This window comes from Rousettus aegyptiacus, unplaced genomic scaffold, assembly GCF_014176215.1.
Source record: "Rousettus aegyptiacus isolate mRouAeg1 unplaced genomic scaffold, mRouAeg1.p scaffold_m13_p_10, whole genome shotgun sequence".
Classification (NCBI taxonomy): Eukaryota; Metazoa; Chordata; class Mammalia; order Chiroptera; family Pteropodidae; genus Rousettus; species Rousettus aegyptiacus.
Genome location: NW_023416285.1, coordinates 63315273 through 63333014, shown reverse-complemented (window position 1 = coordinate 63333014; position 17742 = coordinate 63315273). Strand labels below are relative to the sequence as shown.

The 17742-nt window shown below is 38.2% G+C and overlaps 1 protein-coding gene across 1 annotated transcript in view; it reads right to left on the bottom strand.

Annotated features, from left to right (window-relative positions):
- The window catches only part of LOC107509632, an 87131-nt gene extending 80054 nt beyond the window's left edge, over positions 1-7077 (bottom strand). The window contains 3 exon segments of the mRNA XM_036226540.1: positions 1131-1205; positions 3813-3922; positions 5618-7077. Of these exon segments, the coding sequence (XP_036082433.1) occupies positions 1131-1205; positions 3813-3839 (102 nt within the window). The 5' untranslated portion in view covers positions 3840-3922; positions 5618-7077.
- Positions 7078-17742: the final 10665 nt, after the last annotated feature.

The window sequence follows — 17742 nt, the reverse complement described above, 5'->3', positions numbered from 1 at the left end:
AACCACGGTACCACCAGAATCCTCAGCCTCTACTCCCAGCACTTCTTCCAACTCTGGAACACCTTCTCTGGTATAAATTACAAGTGCTTGGTAATTTAATGTCATCTAAATTGCCTTATGTTTACTCAAGAAAGCCATATATTTCATAGTATGCATATGATTCATAAACAGTTGAATAAATATAGTGTCTATTTTTTTTACCTTCAGGAATACAATTCTCTACATAAAATAGGTTCTATGAGGAAGATAAATTTAACTTTAATTGTATTTGTTCATGCCACTTTTTCCAAGTTGTAAATTCACCGTTGAGGACTGTCTGTATCCTCACAAGAATTTCAGCTCGTAGTAACAAGAACTTACATGGCTAGGATATTTACTAGTGTTGGATCTTCCTGCGCTAAAATGATATAGGTGGATTCAGAATAGTGTCCCAAGCACAGAAAACACTAACTTTTAGAAATGTCTGATGTCAAAGGTGATGACTACTTAGTAATACAACACTTTATTTTTTAGGATACTCTGAAATGCTTTATATCTTAAAATGTTTAAAAAAATCAATACCTCTTTTTATTTTATAGCTGGCTTACAAGACATTCGAGGCTAAAAAGCAACAAATGTAAATCCAATTTACCTAAATACATTAAAATTTTAACAGAAACAGAGAAAATCCACCTAATCTCTTAGGGACAGAAATCCATATATACATAATGAGTTGTTGAAGTTCATTCAAAGATTAGTAAATTAAAATTACAGAAAACATTTTAATAGGCTTAAATAGATTTATATCCAAAATCAATTATTACTCTCAAATATATATCTCAAACAAACATAACACATAGTAGGAACTCAATGACTAATATTTCTTGACCGAACATATGAAATAAATGCAAGAACAGCTACACTAGATTTGCATATAAAAATATATAAATATTCCAACCATCTTTATTTAATCCCATTTTGTTCTCTAAAACCCTGAAATTAAGAGAAGGACCAAGAGAGTAGAAATATTTTTAAAAAATAATTTGGTGTGATGTTTCTATAGTGTTAACCTGTATTTGCTTGAAATACCTGAAGAAAATTATAATTGATTACATTGTAATAATCATATATCAGAAAATAAACTTATTTACCTCTCTGAGATTTTCCTGGCTTCTTTGCTTAGGCTGAATGAACAACAATGTTTTCAGTTTTTCAAAATCTTTGCTCTGTAAAACAAAGTGTATTTACTTTGAAGGTATATTACCTGTCCCCATGGACACAATTTGAACAGAATTTATAGCCTGGGAACACTGAGTCTTACTTTTATAAAATATTGACTTTTAACTTTATACATTAATTTTGCTGAAATTAAGAAACAGATTTACTTAAAACAATTGAAGCAAGTATGAAATTCACTGGTCACGTTACAGACTGACATGTTTGATTACAACTAAGATAACAGGACCATTATAGCAAATTGGAAGTTGTTTGCATGATGAAAAGCTACTTCTTGAATTAATAGGTATGAATCACCCCATAAATGTTGTAATTCAATTTCTTGTCAACCCAGTTAAATAGAGATCAAATTCACCAGATTCAATGAACCTATACAAGAGTGTAAATAGTAGTTTTCTTTTTATCTAGGAAATTCAGTTTCAAAATAGACTGAGGCCTATGCTATAAGGTGAAATACAACTCAGCTTAGTTGAGTTTATTTATCTCAATACAGAATCTTTAACTTTTTACTCCAGGTCTCAGGCATTAACATGAAAAAGTATGATCTCCACCCTATATCTTAATATGAATTTACTTCTCACATCCCATTCCCAATGACAAAAATATGAGGATAGATCTAAGATACTCCTACACTTATTCTGATAACTGTTTGCTCTTTAATAATACAAATAATTTATTGAGAATTTATATGTATCAGGCATTATTCCAAGCACTTTACAAGTATTAATTCATGAAAGCAGTTTACTTTTTTTTGGCTCCTACCTAAGGAAGAGACTCTCCAGGCTATTTAAAAAGCCTGTGAATGGCAGGGAATATGCTGATTTTATTCTTCTGATTTTTAGTAACTATTTGTCAAAAAGGAATGAATGACAGCACTACCATAGTCTACCAAAGCAATACAGCAGAGATGATGCAACATGTAATCCCTAAGTCAGGGAACTTTGCTACACCATTCCTCCTGCCCAGATGCGAACTCCACTGTACAGTGTGAAACAAATTAACACTCCCATTATGATTGGCACTGTTCTAATGGGATCTAGTAATGTTATTCACATGAACTCATGAAAATGGCACTTTTACCCATTTTAACCTATAATCTATTCAAATGAATGACAGCAACAAGATTATCATTGACATAATTAACATAACAATTTAATTGTACCAATTTTTTTAAAAACAAAAAAGGAATTGTTTTATTTGATGTCAACATATTCTCTAAATATAAATAGGAATTTAACTCTATCAAACATGAACTTTAATTTTCAGAATTAAATTTTATTCAGTGATAGTATATATAAATAAGCTCAAGTTATTTTTAATATTAAATATACTAAAACTTCAAACTAGTATGCAAAATACATACCATGAAAAGAGCTAATACATTCGTATGCATTTAAAGAATGGAGGGAAATACATGAAAATGTGTCAACTGATCATTTGTCATCTTGTGGATCCAATTCTTACTCTTTTTTTATTTTGTTCTTTATAATCTTTCTACTATTTGCAAATTTACTATACTTAACCTGTATTATTTATTTCAAAATTTTTAAAATAGCTATAATTTTTTCTGATTATGAAATAACATATTTACATTTAAAAATAGAAGTCCATTGAAATTCTACCAACCATAATCATTGTTATGGATCTCTATTTGTGTGTGTATGAACATATATTCATATGCAAACATATATGTACACATATATACACAAACAATTTTACAAAAGTAAAATTACACTATTGCTTTGTGACCTCATTTTTTTTCAATTTTATGTCCTTTCACTTGTACATCATTTTTAATAGGTGCATCACACTCCATCACATGATATTTCATAATCTATTTAGTCCAATTACTCCTCAGCACCCAGTGTACACATCACTTCCTTTGAGAAGCCTTTACCACCTCCTCAAGTCTGGGTTCAGCTACCCTTAACCTCCTTCAACCACAGCCTATACCATCAGCACTGCACTCAATGAATGTTTAGTTGACTATCTTCTTTCCTAAACTGTAAGTTATATAAAGGCAGGGACCAACTAAACCTGACTAATTGTTCTAGCCCTGTACCTACTACAGTGCCCAACAGATGTAGCACCCAATAAGTAGTTGTTGAAATATAAATTGCTTCCTTTATAATTATAAATAGCAGGATAAACGTTTTGGACGTACAGATTTGTGCACTTATACACCATTATTCTAATGGAGTAAATTTCTAAAGTTGAAATCACAAATACAAAGGTATGTAAATTTTGAATTTTAATACATATTGTCAAATTGCCCTCCAATATCCCTGTAGGAATTTACATTCCCATCATAAATGAATGGATGAAAATTTCCATTTTTCCATGTCCTCGAAACACTGCGTTATTGTCACCCTATTTAAAAACCATTTTACAGGGTCAGACCTGGTTAGTACTTGGTGCTGTAGGCGTAAAAAAAAACAAAAACAAAAACAAAAAACACACACAAACACACTTTAAAAAACCATTTCCCAAGGTGTTATTACCACTTAATAAGTAGGAAAAATAATTTCAAAAGATATTACAGATTTTGCTATCCTTAAAACTAGATAGCTATTAAGATGCAGACAAAAAATACTAACCAAGTTATATTTAGCATAATTACTCATGCTGAATAACAGTTCATTAACTGAAGGATTCTTTGTGCTCTAATAAGAGCACCCATTCTTCTGCTCAGCTCTTTTCAATGTACCTGAAGGAGAGATGATATAAATGTATAAAAATATATAAGTACTTCCTTGATAGAGAAAATATGAAGAAAAACAGCTAACATGAAGATAAATCAACTGTACTAGAACATACACGGGTTAATATTCAAGTTAGTTTCTGAGGGAAAACTCCAAGGTATGGAGTTTCAAAACACAATGTGAAATTGGCAACTTAATGTGGAGGTGGTTATGTTTTGCTCTAAAAAATGAAGGTGGAAAACATTTTGTCTTCATGCTCTAGAATTGCATTTCCCAAAGTCTATTATTGCTGTCCACAGGAATGCCTACTAGTACTTCAAATTAAATGTATCCAAATAATCCTTATATTCTTCCTCTTTTCCCTGTAAAACACTTAATTTTGGATCCAGGCCATGATGCAATATCTAGACCTGTACTTTCCAATATGTGAACACAGCTAATACAAAAATTGAAATGTGTTGTAAGTGTAAAATACCCACTGGGTTTCAAAGACTTAGTGTGAAAACAGAACATAAAATATCTCATTAATAATTTTTATATTGATTACTTGTTGAACTGATATTTTGAAGATATTAGGTTGCAAATATTAAATTCACCTGTTTCTTCCCACCTCGACCTTTTCAATGTAGCTAGTAAAAATTCTATGTGGCTCACTTTTGTGGCTTGCATTATATTTCTACTGGACAGCAATGGTCTAAACATTGAGAGTGAGAGTTAGATTATGAAGTTAACATCAGTTGTTGTGTCCTAAGAATCCTCCAGAGAGGAGAAAAAAAGTGAGAGGGAAAGGAGCGAGGGAAATACTGTGAACTGGGTTTGAGCTGGACTTTGAGGAGTTGATGAAGGAGAACACAGGAGACAATGTAGAAGCTGAGCAGGACCACAAACCAAAGATGAGAAACTGTTCTAAGTACCAGATTATCTTGAACTGTGGCTCTCACTGTGTTATCACTCTGTTGCTTTTGCCAGCTTTCAGCAGTGTCTCTCATCATTCTAACAAGGTCTGAGCTGGACTACAAGGCAGCAAACTTGATCCAAAGAATTAAAATGGGAAAGTGTGCTTCACAAAGTCAGGAGCGACCAATAAGAGAATCATGGTAATGATGAAATTGAAGGACAGAAATCAGCAGCCCCACCCACCAGGAGAATCCCTTTTTTATGATAGCCTTGGAGTTCCGGGTGTTAGTGGTGAGTTTGGCTTGTATGTTTTTATTTTCATTGTGCATTTCACAGATGGCATCACTCCCTCAGGCCTCCTTTAACTCCAAACTGCCCCAGTCCCAAAGTATGCCTGAATCTCATTTGAATTCCACATGCCTTGGAATCTGTGCTTTAGGTGCCAAAGTTGTCATCAGAGTCCAGCTTTATATCCATCTCATTTCCCAAGAGCAGGTGGCAGCCTGGCCCCAGTTACTTCTCTCATGGTCTTACCCATGGAAATCCCTTAATGCCTTGAACTCAGGCATGCACAACTACTGGGTGTGGGAAGCTCATGATCTCTGAAGTCTTTTCCAACCTTATGTTACTGTAACAAAAAGAAGACCATAGGTTGCCTGGGGCTGGGATAGGAGGTGTTACAAAGGGGCTGAGGAAATTTGTGAGAGTGATGGATATTTTCAGTATTTTGATTGTGGTGATGGTTTATTTCTAGTGAATAAAGAATAAAATCCTGAAAACATCACAACGCAAAACAGGCATACCTCAGAGATATTGTGGACTCTGTTCCAAACCACTGTAACAAAGTGAGTATTGCAATAAAGCAAGCTGTAATTTTTTGCTGGTGGAGGGTCATGCCTTCAGATCGTAAAATACATTTTATCTGTGAAGCACAAAAAAGCAAAGTGCAATAAAAAGTTTTGTCTGTACAGAAGGGAAGTTCTTTGAGTTTCATAGAAGCAGATCCTGAGATGAAGATTCTTGTGTGATTTAAGGCCCTCAGATGAAAACTGTGAGGAAATAAGGCGAGCAGGACAGCGAAGGGAAGAAGCAAGGCAAAATGTGGGTCCAGCTGCAGTCCACTCCAGCCTGATCCCACAGGGAGCTGTGGAACATAATTACACAGCAAAGGTGTTGCCCTCTAAGATAGGGAGGTACCTCCATATCAGTCATCCTTTAGCCACAGACCACACCTGGGAGTCCTTGGGTATAACCTTCTGGGCATTTCCTGGCCAGTCAGCATCCATCTGCAAGGGCTGTTCCTGAGAGGAGGTACAGCTATAAGCTGTTGGCAGCCTATACCCATAGTAGCTGAAGAATGGGAGCACCTAATTACCTGAAATACTGTTTCCACTTCCTCACCTGTAAAATGGGACTAATAATAGCAACTAGTTCATATGCTTGTCAAAACCAAATTAATGCATTCAAGTACCCAGAATAGCACTTTACATTAAATAGTATATGTAATTAGAATCACACATAGCACATAGTAAATGCTTAATAAATACTATAAATGTTATATGTCGTTGCTGTTACTGTGTCTCAGAGGTGCCCACCCCAGGTGTCTCAAAATGCTATCCAGATGGCCTACACGGCTGGACACCAAGAGTGAAATTTTTGCCCCAACAGAGTAATCTAAAGATTCCATACGCAGGTGACTGCCTAGATACACACATTCACTTTATCTGACATTTTCCCTCAAGTTCACAGTCAAGCTTTTCTGTGTTTCTCAACATAAGCTGTTATTACTTCTTTGGGAGACTCTCAATAGATGGATTCTTCATCGAGCTCTTGTTAGGAAAACCAAAATTAAAATAAATCCTCTCTCCCACCTATGTTATGTGACCCCTAATCACGAAACCATAGTTTTCCTCAAACAACAGAATTCCCACAAACGTACACCCCATACTTGGAGCAATACTTAAAATCAAAGTCTCAGGGGCCAACTCTCCGAATTCTTACATTCTGCAGAAGAGAGTACGGAAAATGTAGACTTTTCCTCCAGTTCTGTCTACTACTTTTGGAAACCAAATTGATTTCTTCCAGCTGACTAAAGAAGGTGGGATGGGTCAGTGGCGACTAGACACGGTTCCCAGGAGAGGGAAGGCTGCGATCTTCCTGCCAAGGAATGACAGCAAATTCGAGGAGGGAACAGGCCTCGCTGCGATGGCTGCTTCAGCTGGTTCACCCTGGGTCCCACGGAAGGAGCCCCATGGTCCCACTGCTTTTCGAAACTACCACTTCGGTGCAGTCCCTGCGGAACGCGAACCTGACCGCTGTGCACCAGGCTGGGGGGACTGTTACCTTTTCATGTGCAGGGTCAGTCCGCACACGTGCGCCAGGATCCTGGCCGCGCGTCGCAGCCTTCCCCTCGCTCCCGCCTGGCACGGCCTGGAAGAGCCCTCGGGGCTTGGGACGTGGGCCACGGCCACCCACCCGAAGCCTGCAGAGTTGCTGGAGGGAGACGCCGCAAGCTCCGTTCCCTCCGCGGAGTTGCCTAGGGCGGGGCCCGGGGAGAACATGCCCCTGGCCCCGCCTCTCGGACTGAATGACCCTGTGAGTTTCCTCCTTTCCAGGCTCCTCAAAATAGGACCCACACACGCCCCTGTAGTGAGCCCGAGATAGGGAGGAGACGCAAGCCCGTCGCTGCAGCTGGAATGGAAAATGCGTGCGTGGAGGTGCAGGAATTTAAACGTTTAATATTGAACTAATAAACTCAAGCTGCGAGGGTAGATGGAACATTTACATTCATTCTTAAAATAATACATAGCATTAAAATTAATTTGGCGGCGGCGAGGAAGACCCTCGGATAGCGATCTGCAGGGAGGCGCCCTTGGGCAGGTGAGGAGCATTGTGACATACGCGGTTGCTTCGTTTTAAAGACCAATGTCTGCCGCTGGACGCCTTGCGCGCTGCGGGTCTGGAGCTAGGAGGAGCCTGGTGCTGCGCTTGGCGTGGAGGGTCCTGCTCCCATCGAGCCCAGGAGAACAGAGGACCGCGACCTTGCTCCCAAACTCCTTTACGGGAAAGCTTATGACATATCTGGGCCTCAGGGAGAAAACTGAAAGGAAAGAGTGGGGTGGGGACAAGGGCATATAAAGACTTAGGAGAACTTTAGGGACCTGGAAGGTGAAAGTCAACGCTCTGCTTTGCTTCTAGGGTAAAAAGGTAATGATGGCTCAAAAAGCCCTGGAAGTTCTTTTAAAGAAGCTGATTTATTACGTATTGATGTTCTGGTGGGGGAAATAACAAATAGCCTCGTTTGCTTTAAATTTCCTGAGAAACAAAGTTAAGTACGCTTTAGTTATTTTTAAGTACTTACAATGTCATCAAGCAAGGCCACTTAATGAAGAGATCTTGTACAGTTCGTTCCATTAAAAATGCCTCAAAATGGAATTATGCCAGAAGTATATGGAATCTCAATGGCAATCTGCACAGTTGGGAGAAAATACAAATGTAGAAGGAGGTTAACTTTTTATTTTTTCTTGGAGATTAACAGTTTAAAGGTTTATGAAGAGTTAGTTTCTGTTTTGGAAGACCCTTGAGTGTGAAGGGTCCTGGAACAGAAACAGGGAATTTGAAAAATCTATAATTCTCCTGTGTCTTTCTCCTATGTTTCTCCTTTACTGCGCACACAAAACACTTCACTTCTGGTCACCTAAATGGAGGTTTTCTTCCCCCAGAACAGGCAATTCTCTGTGACACGCTGGGTGCCCTACAATTTAACATAATTCTGGCACTATCTAGCTGGAGTGTATCCACCTGGATACACTCTGAACCCTATCTCTCTGAACCCTATGCTGTTGGGATTGTTATGGAGGTTTCCTCACTAGACATGATCAATTATTAACTCCATTTCCAGCCCCTCTCCCCTCTCTGTGTTGTGGTGCGATCAAATCCAAGACCCACAGAGCCAATTGAGATGAATTGTGAGCCTTTATTAGCCGGCGGGCGACTAACTCTCCACCACGCAGGGTTAGAGGAGATCAGCCTCGAACTCCCAGAAGAGGCAGTTTATATGGCAGAAGCTGGCCACCAGCACATCCCTGAGTGGATCACCACACCCTGGTTAACAAAATCGGAAGTAAATCCTTAATGCTGGCTTACTGGAAAATTGTCCACCCATACCATCTGAAGATGTGGGGTCAGACCTGAAAATTTCAAGCTTCTAATTACGGCTGATGTTTCTGATGACTAGGGGCCATCTGGGATTCCACTCAGTCAGAAACCGGGGGTGGAGACCAACATCTATGTATTTTCTATTAGCTCACACACAGACTCTAGTCTATACCATATATGATGTCTCCGACAATGTCTCTGATAAACTTAACACTACATTGCCTTGATTAAGGAATTTCTTCAGTTTTATTTTTTAATAGCGAAGAATTAAATATTTAATTTGTAGTTTTCTGTTGTCTCAGATCAGTCACTGATCATGTTAGAACAGTATGTTTTATCAGGCAATATTATTTGAATAGACTTTTTCACCTACTTTATTTTGCCCTGGATAAAAATATTAATTTGTGTGCTTTTCTTTTGCCATAACAGTAGTATAGACTGTTTAGAATGTCCAGCATTGTTAAGCATATGTGAAATACATAGCTCTTAAAAGTGCTTTGTATTTTATCAACTTGTTGTGGTGCGATCAAATCCAAGACCCACGGAGCCAATTGAGATGAATTATGAGCCTTTATTAGCCGCCCCGGTGACTGACTCTCTACCGCACAGGGTTAGAAGAGATCAACCCTGAGCTCCCAGAAGAGACAGTTTATATAACCCCCAGCACATCCCTGAGCAGATCACCACACCCTGGTTAACAATTGGCCATTAGTATATCTTTGATCAGATTACCCTGGTTAACAGATCTCCTTGATCAGATTATCACACCCTGGTTAACAGAGTCCTTGATCAGATTGCCACACCCTGGTTAACAGAATCAGAAGTAAATACTTAATGCTGGCTTACTGGAAAATTGTCCACCCATAACAAACTTTCAACAAGAAATTGATTATTAGAAAATGTGGAAATGAGTTATGCAAATGACAGATAATTTGCAAACGCTATAAGTTCTACACACATTTAATGGTAGAAATTTCCTTTATATACTATGGTCTTTATTAGTTTTCAATTCAGCTACAAGGCGATATCCTATATTACATATGCTATTGGCACCTTTAATGTGAAGTTAATCCATATTATTGTTTTCTCAAAGCAACTCTGGAGAAGTTTCATTCCAACTGAAAATACATGTTAAGACTCAATGATGTATTTAAGAGACAATACAGTCCTCTCCACAAAGTTGTATTGTTTTGCACTTTATATTAAAAGAACATGAAGACTGAAGTCGCCAGTTGTTTTTTTTTTTTTCATGAAGTAGCATGCAGTGTCCAAGGACACAGCAGTGATTTAGTATTTTAGAATGGACATTCTGATGCCAAGTTTCTTCATCTGTAAATACTGTAACAGCCTTTCATTCTCAGGCCATTCCCTTCTTGGTGAATGGCACCACTTGTCCAAGACAGATCTGAGAATCACTCTTGACTCCTCCCCTATTTCAGCCCCTTTCAAATCCTTTCTTCCTGCAGCTACCAGACTGATCTTTATAAAATACAAATTTTATATATGTTAAATGTAAAAAGAACCTTTATATGATTAAACCCTAAACTCTTACTAAAAACCCTTAAATGGTTCCTCACTGGACTGAAGATAAACTTCTAACTCCCTCATATTTTAAAGGCTTTTCTGAGTTGGCCTCCTCTCCATATTTTCTTATTTGACCTCACCTTTTTAACCTCCACCACTGCTCCATGTCCTGCCACATGCCTCCTTTCCAGTGGCACTTGTTAAATACTCTGATTTCCCTTAGGTACCGGAATGTCTCTTTGATCACTTGCCTAAATGCTCTTTTGCCCTTTCTTCCCTGGAGATCCTTATTCCCCTCCCACAGTCTCTCATAACATCACATATAACCCCACCACAGATCTTATCACAATACGGTTAAATGTGCATTTCCCCTATTTCATCTCTGAACTAACCTATTAACCTATGCCCAAAAAGAAGCTGCATGTGGAAAGTGCCTGAACTCTCAAGTCAGAGACCTAGGTTCCAAATCTAGTTGTTGCAGTTATAATTTGTGTGCACTTTAGCAAGTTTTCTAACTTCTCCAGTTCTCGGTTTTCTATCTATAAAGAAAGAAGATCGTCAAAATTAGGAGACAATGTGTTTAAAGCATTTGCATGTATCCAGGCACTTAGGTTCTCAGTAAGTACTTACAGATGGAACAGATCTACTGCAAAAGTTCCTCCCTACACTGGACTCCTCTCAAGAGAGTGAGCACATTCTTATGAGCACCAAGTAGAGACAGATGAAGAAAACTTTGATTTTCCTGACTCCCAAAATCTTTATTAGCCGTATGTATTTAAGGAGGTTATTCGATAATCCTTCATGCCTCCATTTCTTCATCCGAACATGCTACATGTAATTACTATAATCATAGAATAGTAATGAAAGTATTTTGAACAAACAGCATTTTTACATGATACACTCCTTTGCTTATTATATGTTGGAATTAATGCGATATTAAAATATTGAAACAAACTAGGAGCTAAGAGAGCATAATGTAAAATAGCCAACCATCACTTTTAGCCATGACCCTATATATTTTTTTTTTCCTGCATCTGTTTTCCCAGAAAAGATAACTTATAAAACAACATTTTGGGAATTTCACCACACTTTCTGTCCCAATCAACTATAACAGTAGTGTGAATAAGCAAGTGAATAGTTAATATAAGATGTTCCAGTAGTCAGGGAAATCTAAGGCCTTGGATAATTGAGATTAGGTTTTTGCAATTTAACAACCATCTTAAACTCAGACTATTAGAACTAGAAAATACATTAGCATTCTAGAAAAAAAGAGAAGATAGAGCACATACATAACTAATTTTACTCCCTCCAAATTGTACAAAAATGACAGTAAAAAGTTTTATAACAAGGTAAAAAGAATGAGAGGAAACATTGCAACAAAATATTGTAAAGTGAAAAACAGTAAATGCATAGTAATTGATTCCGCTGACCTAGACCTAAATTCTAAGCCTGTAGAGGGGGAGTTAAGAAACAACCTAGTTCCACTAGAATCCCCAAAATATCTGGAATTGGCAGCACAAGGTATCTCTGAAAGTAGAGGTAAGCATAGGGTATTGGAGGATAGAGTTAATGTCTGTTTAAGAAACAGATCCTCAGATCACTCTCTTCCACTCTGTGATCAGATATATCACCACCAGCCCATCCAAATACTGCAAGTTTGCTCTCTGGAGATAGAAAACAAAGCTGCTGGACTAGGGGACATTAGGCACGGTTGAAGGCAGGAGTATTGTACTGAGCCCAGAGATATTAACAGAATGTTTACATACCGAATGTTGAAAAGACTCCCTACCCCTCCCCAATTTCTTTCCTTGATGGGCTCCAGAATGACAGGAGCTAGTGTTACCGGAGAATGGGGGTTCTGTTCCCCTCTTCACTCGTTGTCTAGGCTCTTGATGTCTTGAATAAAGAAGTGAGTGAGACACCGAAGTACAGCAGCCAAAGAATAGCTTTATTGGAAAGGACAGTAAAGCAACAGTACACTTCCAGATGTGAAAGAGGCCTGAGCAAGAACAAGGTGGCTCAAGGGCCTAGTAACAAAGCCTTTGGGGCTTTTTATCCCTACTTAACTGTGGGTGGTTACTTTTCTTGGAGGAGTGGGCTTTCTTGATTGACAACTAAGATTGACAGGACTCAGTGACTCATCATTTACTTTCTGTGCATGTTCGTTCCCAGAATTCAGTCTGTTATGCATTAGTGTAATGGTTCGCACGTCTGCTTTACGTGCAGAAGGTCCTGGGTTTGTGCCCCAGGTGGAGCTATGGGCCAGGGCCCCTGGGTGTGCCAGCCCCACCACCCCCCCCAACCCCCGAGTGCACCAGGGGTACCAGATCCTGGGTGCAGGCCACAAGCATGTGGGAGGAAATGCCCCGCCTTCAGAGATCCAATACTTAAGGGGAAACAGCAACATCCATAGGTCAGGGGTGGATTTAGGGGGGGGAGGGAGAAAATTAAAGAGGGGGAAAAAAAGGGCCAAAGTCCTTAGCCTGACCAAAGAGGATATACAGATCACAAAGAAACATAAGGCCTTATCGTATGTCATCATGGAAATGCAAATTAAACGACAATAAGATTCCACTATGTACCTATTAAAATGGCCAAAATCCCAAACACTGACAACACCAAATGCTGACAAAAATGTGGAAGCAACAGGAACTCACATATTCTAGTAGAAATGCAAAGTGACGTAGGCACTTTGGAAGACAGTTTCTTACGAAACTAAACATACTCTTACCATACAATCCAGCAATTATGCTCCTTAGTATTTATTCAGAGGAGTTAAAAATGTACATCCATATAAAAAATTGTGTACAGCATTTATGGCTTCTTTATTCATAATTGTTAAAAATTGGAAGCAACCAAAATGTCCTTCAGTAGGTGAATAGATAAATAAACTGTAATACATCTAGACAATAGACTATTACTCAGTACTAAAAAGAAATAAACTCTTAAACCATGAAAAGACATGGAGAATCTTGAATGCAGACTACTAGGTGAAAGAAGCTAATCTGAGAAGACTACATACTGTATGATTCCAACTACATAACATTCTGGAAGAGGTAAAAATGTAGTGACAATAAAAAGATTAGTAGTTACCAGGGATGAAGTGAGGGGAGATGAATAGGCTGACCATGGAGGATTTTTAGGGCAGTGAAAATACTCTGTATTATAATAATGGAAATATGTCATTATACATTTGTCCAAACCCATAGAACATACAATAGCAAGAGTAAACCCTAAGGTAAACTATGGACTTTGGGTGATCATGATGTGTCAATGTAAGGTCATCCTTGATTTTTTTTTTTTTAAAGTGCCATTGTGGTAAGTGGCATTGATAATAGGGAAGTTATGTATCTGTGGGGATTAGATTATAAAGGAAATCTCTGTACCTCCCTCTCAATTTTTTTGTTAACATAAAGCTGCTCTAAAAAATAAAGTTTTTTTAAAAGCAATCTTTTTGTAAAAAGGATAAGATGTTCTTTTTGGGGACATTTAGGAAACCAAAATTTCTTGAAAACTACATGTATAATAGCAGAAATTAAGATTCGGGCAGAAAAAAATAGTGTAGACGATAGAGACTCTATTCGTCCCTCCAGAAACAAGGAGCAAATAGCAAGGAAAAATCTCCTGGGATCTAAATGAACAAGCCATACGACTAAGAAGAAAACTAAGAAATCACTCTGGAATGGCAGAAGGTAGGACGGGGTGAGGATGTGGGGCTGCCCAGTCGGAAGTAGCTGAGTGGGACAGAGGCTGTGACAGCGGCAGACGCCTATTAAGGGGGTCGCATCTACGGGACTTTCGCGTGTTGGACCTGTTCACTCTGAGCACCAGGGCTGGTTAGGCTGTGCAGGGAGCGCCAGGGACTTACGGGGGACAGTGAGTTGTCAGAGTGAGGGCTTAGGTGGGACTCGCTCTATACAGAAGTGAAATGGTAGAAGCAACCCAAATGACTATCAATGGATGAATGGACAAACAAAAGTTGTATATACATACAGTGGAATATTATTCAGCCTTAAAAGGGAAAGAAATTCTGACACATAGAACAACATGGATGAAACTTGAGGACATGATGCTAAGTGCAAGATGCCAGACACAAAAAGACAAATATTGTATGATTCCATTTATATGAAGTACCTAGAGTAGTCAAACTTATAAATACAAAAAGCAGAATAGAGGTTACCAAGGTCTGGCGTAATAGGGAGTTATTATTGAATGGGTACAGGGTTTCTGTTTCAGATAATGAAAAATTATGGAGATGATAAACAGTGATGATTGCGTAACAGCATGAATGTACATAATTCCACTTAACTGTACATTTAAAATGGTTTAAATGGTAAATCTTATGTATATTTTAAAACTAGCAATTTAGAGTATAACTTAGGGATACAGAGGTATATACTAAAAAAAGCTCTAAGATTCAGAAGTGTTTTTCTCTGAAGATGGGAAAATGGTGTGTGTGGGGGGGAGATGCTGTTTTCGAACAAGCTTTATAAAACTTTATTACTAGATTCTATGGATGTACAATTTTGATAATACTATAAACAAATAGTCATAATAAATTTGAAATCATTTTAAATCCCTCAATTTCGTAAATAACCAAATCATGAAGTGGGTAGGACCCTTGGCCAAGGTAACCCAAAACAGTAAGGGGCAGATTGAGTTGAACCAACATATTCTAAGTCACAACGTTTAGCACCTTCTCACCATAACACATTGTCTACTACAGTAACATCTTCCTGAATATCCTAAAATAAAGTTCTGAGAGTTGTGCCTTAAGCCTTTGTACTTTTCTTCATGTTTTATTAAACACTTATTAATACGATAGATCTTTCCATTTTGCCTAACATTATTTGTTAAAAACAAACTTTTTTCTAATGTAAACACACTTTTAAAGTAATATGTTTTTCCTAATTTTTCTTCTCTATCCTCAAAATTCAAACCGAACAAGATTTTTGAGTACTGCATTCATTGCTCGCTAAACAATTGGAGAGTCTTTGCTACTAAGACACTGTCCTTTATTTCTTGTGCAGAGTATTTTGTACTGAGTATAAAAACTTAACCACAGTAACCATTAAGGCAACAGAAAGTATTTCCATTTAAGCATTTCCACTTCAATTCAACTCAAGTCACCAGTTTAATATTAATTTTAATGTTAATTTTTTCCATTAGAAATGACATCATTATAAACAGCAGCTACACTAAGCAATGATATATAATTTACCATGCTTCAGACTTTAGATTAAAATCCTAGGTGGCCACTGCTTCAAACAATATTCCATTAGTTATTAGTTGAAGCTATATACTAATGGGCATCTATAAAATAATTTTTTAAAGATCTGAAAGGACCGACCCTAAATATCGCCTCCAACACTGACAAAGTACCTTTTTCCAAAATAATGTGCTTGAGAAGTCATCAATCTTAGAACTCTAAATAAGATTTATTATACTTTTAGGGCATCACCCCTAATTACAACAGTGTAGATTACTGTATACGGTTTCTAATCTTATGTGACTATCTCAGCCAGTTTGTGTGCTTCCTGAGGGCAAAGTAGCACAGGCCTACACGTGTATTAAATACTCACTAAGCATCTGTCATAATTAAGTAATGAATCAGAGTATGGAATCATGGAATGTTAAAGCTAAAATGTGTCCTAGGAACCAATGGCTCTACCTCTTTTTACAATTAAGAAAATACTAATTAACATTCGAGTGTACAATTATATCAGCTATTTCATATGCATTTGCTTATGGCAGCCCCACTAGTCAGATAAGGAAAAAGAATCAAGGAGGTTAAGTAATGTGCCCAAGGTCACAGAGCTGGTCAGTGCTAACACCAGGACTCCAGCCAGGGTGATTGGAGACCTGTACTTTGATGAACCCCAGAGACAGATGTTAACTGATTTACATATGGCTGTCTGCTGAAAGAGTCAGGTCTAGAATTCAGATTGGCTGACTTCCCAGTGTGGTAGTTTTTTGTCAGACCCACTAGTGCATATTTTAAGTTACAAAATGAGTTTCTATCTGACGACGCTCTGATAATAATTCTTCATATTTATATAGGGAAATTTGAAAAGATCGTACAAATTACTCCTGCAAAATTGTCTTTCTGAAACATATATCTTAGAACTAAAAAAGTCAGCTTTGTTTCTCTCCCACTTTTTAAAATAAGACAACGGAGGCTCAGATTGATGAAGAGACTAATCTGAGACCATGCCACAGCTAAGGGAAGATTGGGACCAGGTCTCCTGCCTCTTGAGGCAGGGCTGCCACCTACACATTCTGGTTCCATGTGTTGACCGGATCCCTCTGTCTCCCATCCTCTATAAACCCATATTTCAGACATATCCTTATGGAACTTTCCATTTCTCCAATTACTTTCATTTGTATTTACAAATATTTCCAGTCTCTGACTTACTGATTACCCATTACCATCCATATCAGATCCCTTTGTCAATTGCAACTTACTCAGTGGAAAACTCTGGCCACTGCCACCATTGCCTCTCTTCTCCTTTCAAGAGGGAAGGCTAGAGGCCAGCATGGCCTCCAGCAGGCCTAGCATGGGAGCTCCAATCCCAAATCAAATCTTACGAGCCCACAGAGGCTCTGTGCTACATAGCATGAGATGTGGATTTTCCATCCACTATCCAAAGAGGTCAAGTAACAACAAAAATGGGGCAAACTTTGACCAATGAGAGTCATGATGCAGGAAGAAACCAGCAGATGAATTCATTTCATTTCTTTCCCACAATTAATTGCTTCCACGCATAGTGGTTCCACACAGCCTATCTGAAGGCATCCTGTGTGACCAAGGTACCAACTGTTTTCTTTCGAAGCCGTGGCCAGTGTAGTAATGGTTCACCCTCCTTCTCTGCCTCACGATCTTGTCACACCTCACTTCTGCTGTCCTGAGATTGCAGTCCCCAATAAAACATTCACATGAAAGTTTTGGGTCTGTTTTCTACCCAAATCATTTCATAAAAGATTAAATTTTGGAGAAATAAATCTCTTAAGAAATTAAAAACATCCTTTCACAACTCGGTTAGCAATTGTCATACACGGACCTTCTTTTCTGAGATCCCCTGAGTCCTGGCAATGGAAAGACGGTGACATACAGGAAAGGGAACAGAAGAGGTAAACTGTAACTATAATGTTCATCACAGATCCATTTTTCTCTTCAGTTTAAAAATCAGTTTAACATCTCCCCTATCAGCAGATATTTGATGTTTATTAATGAACATAGAACACA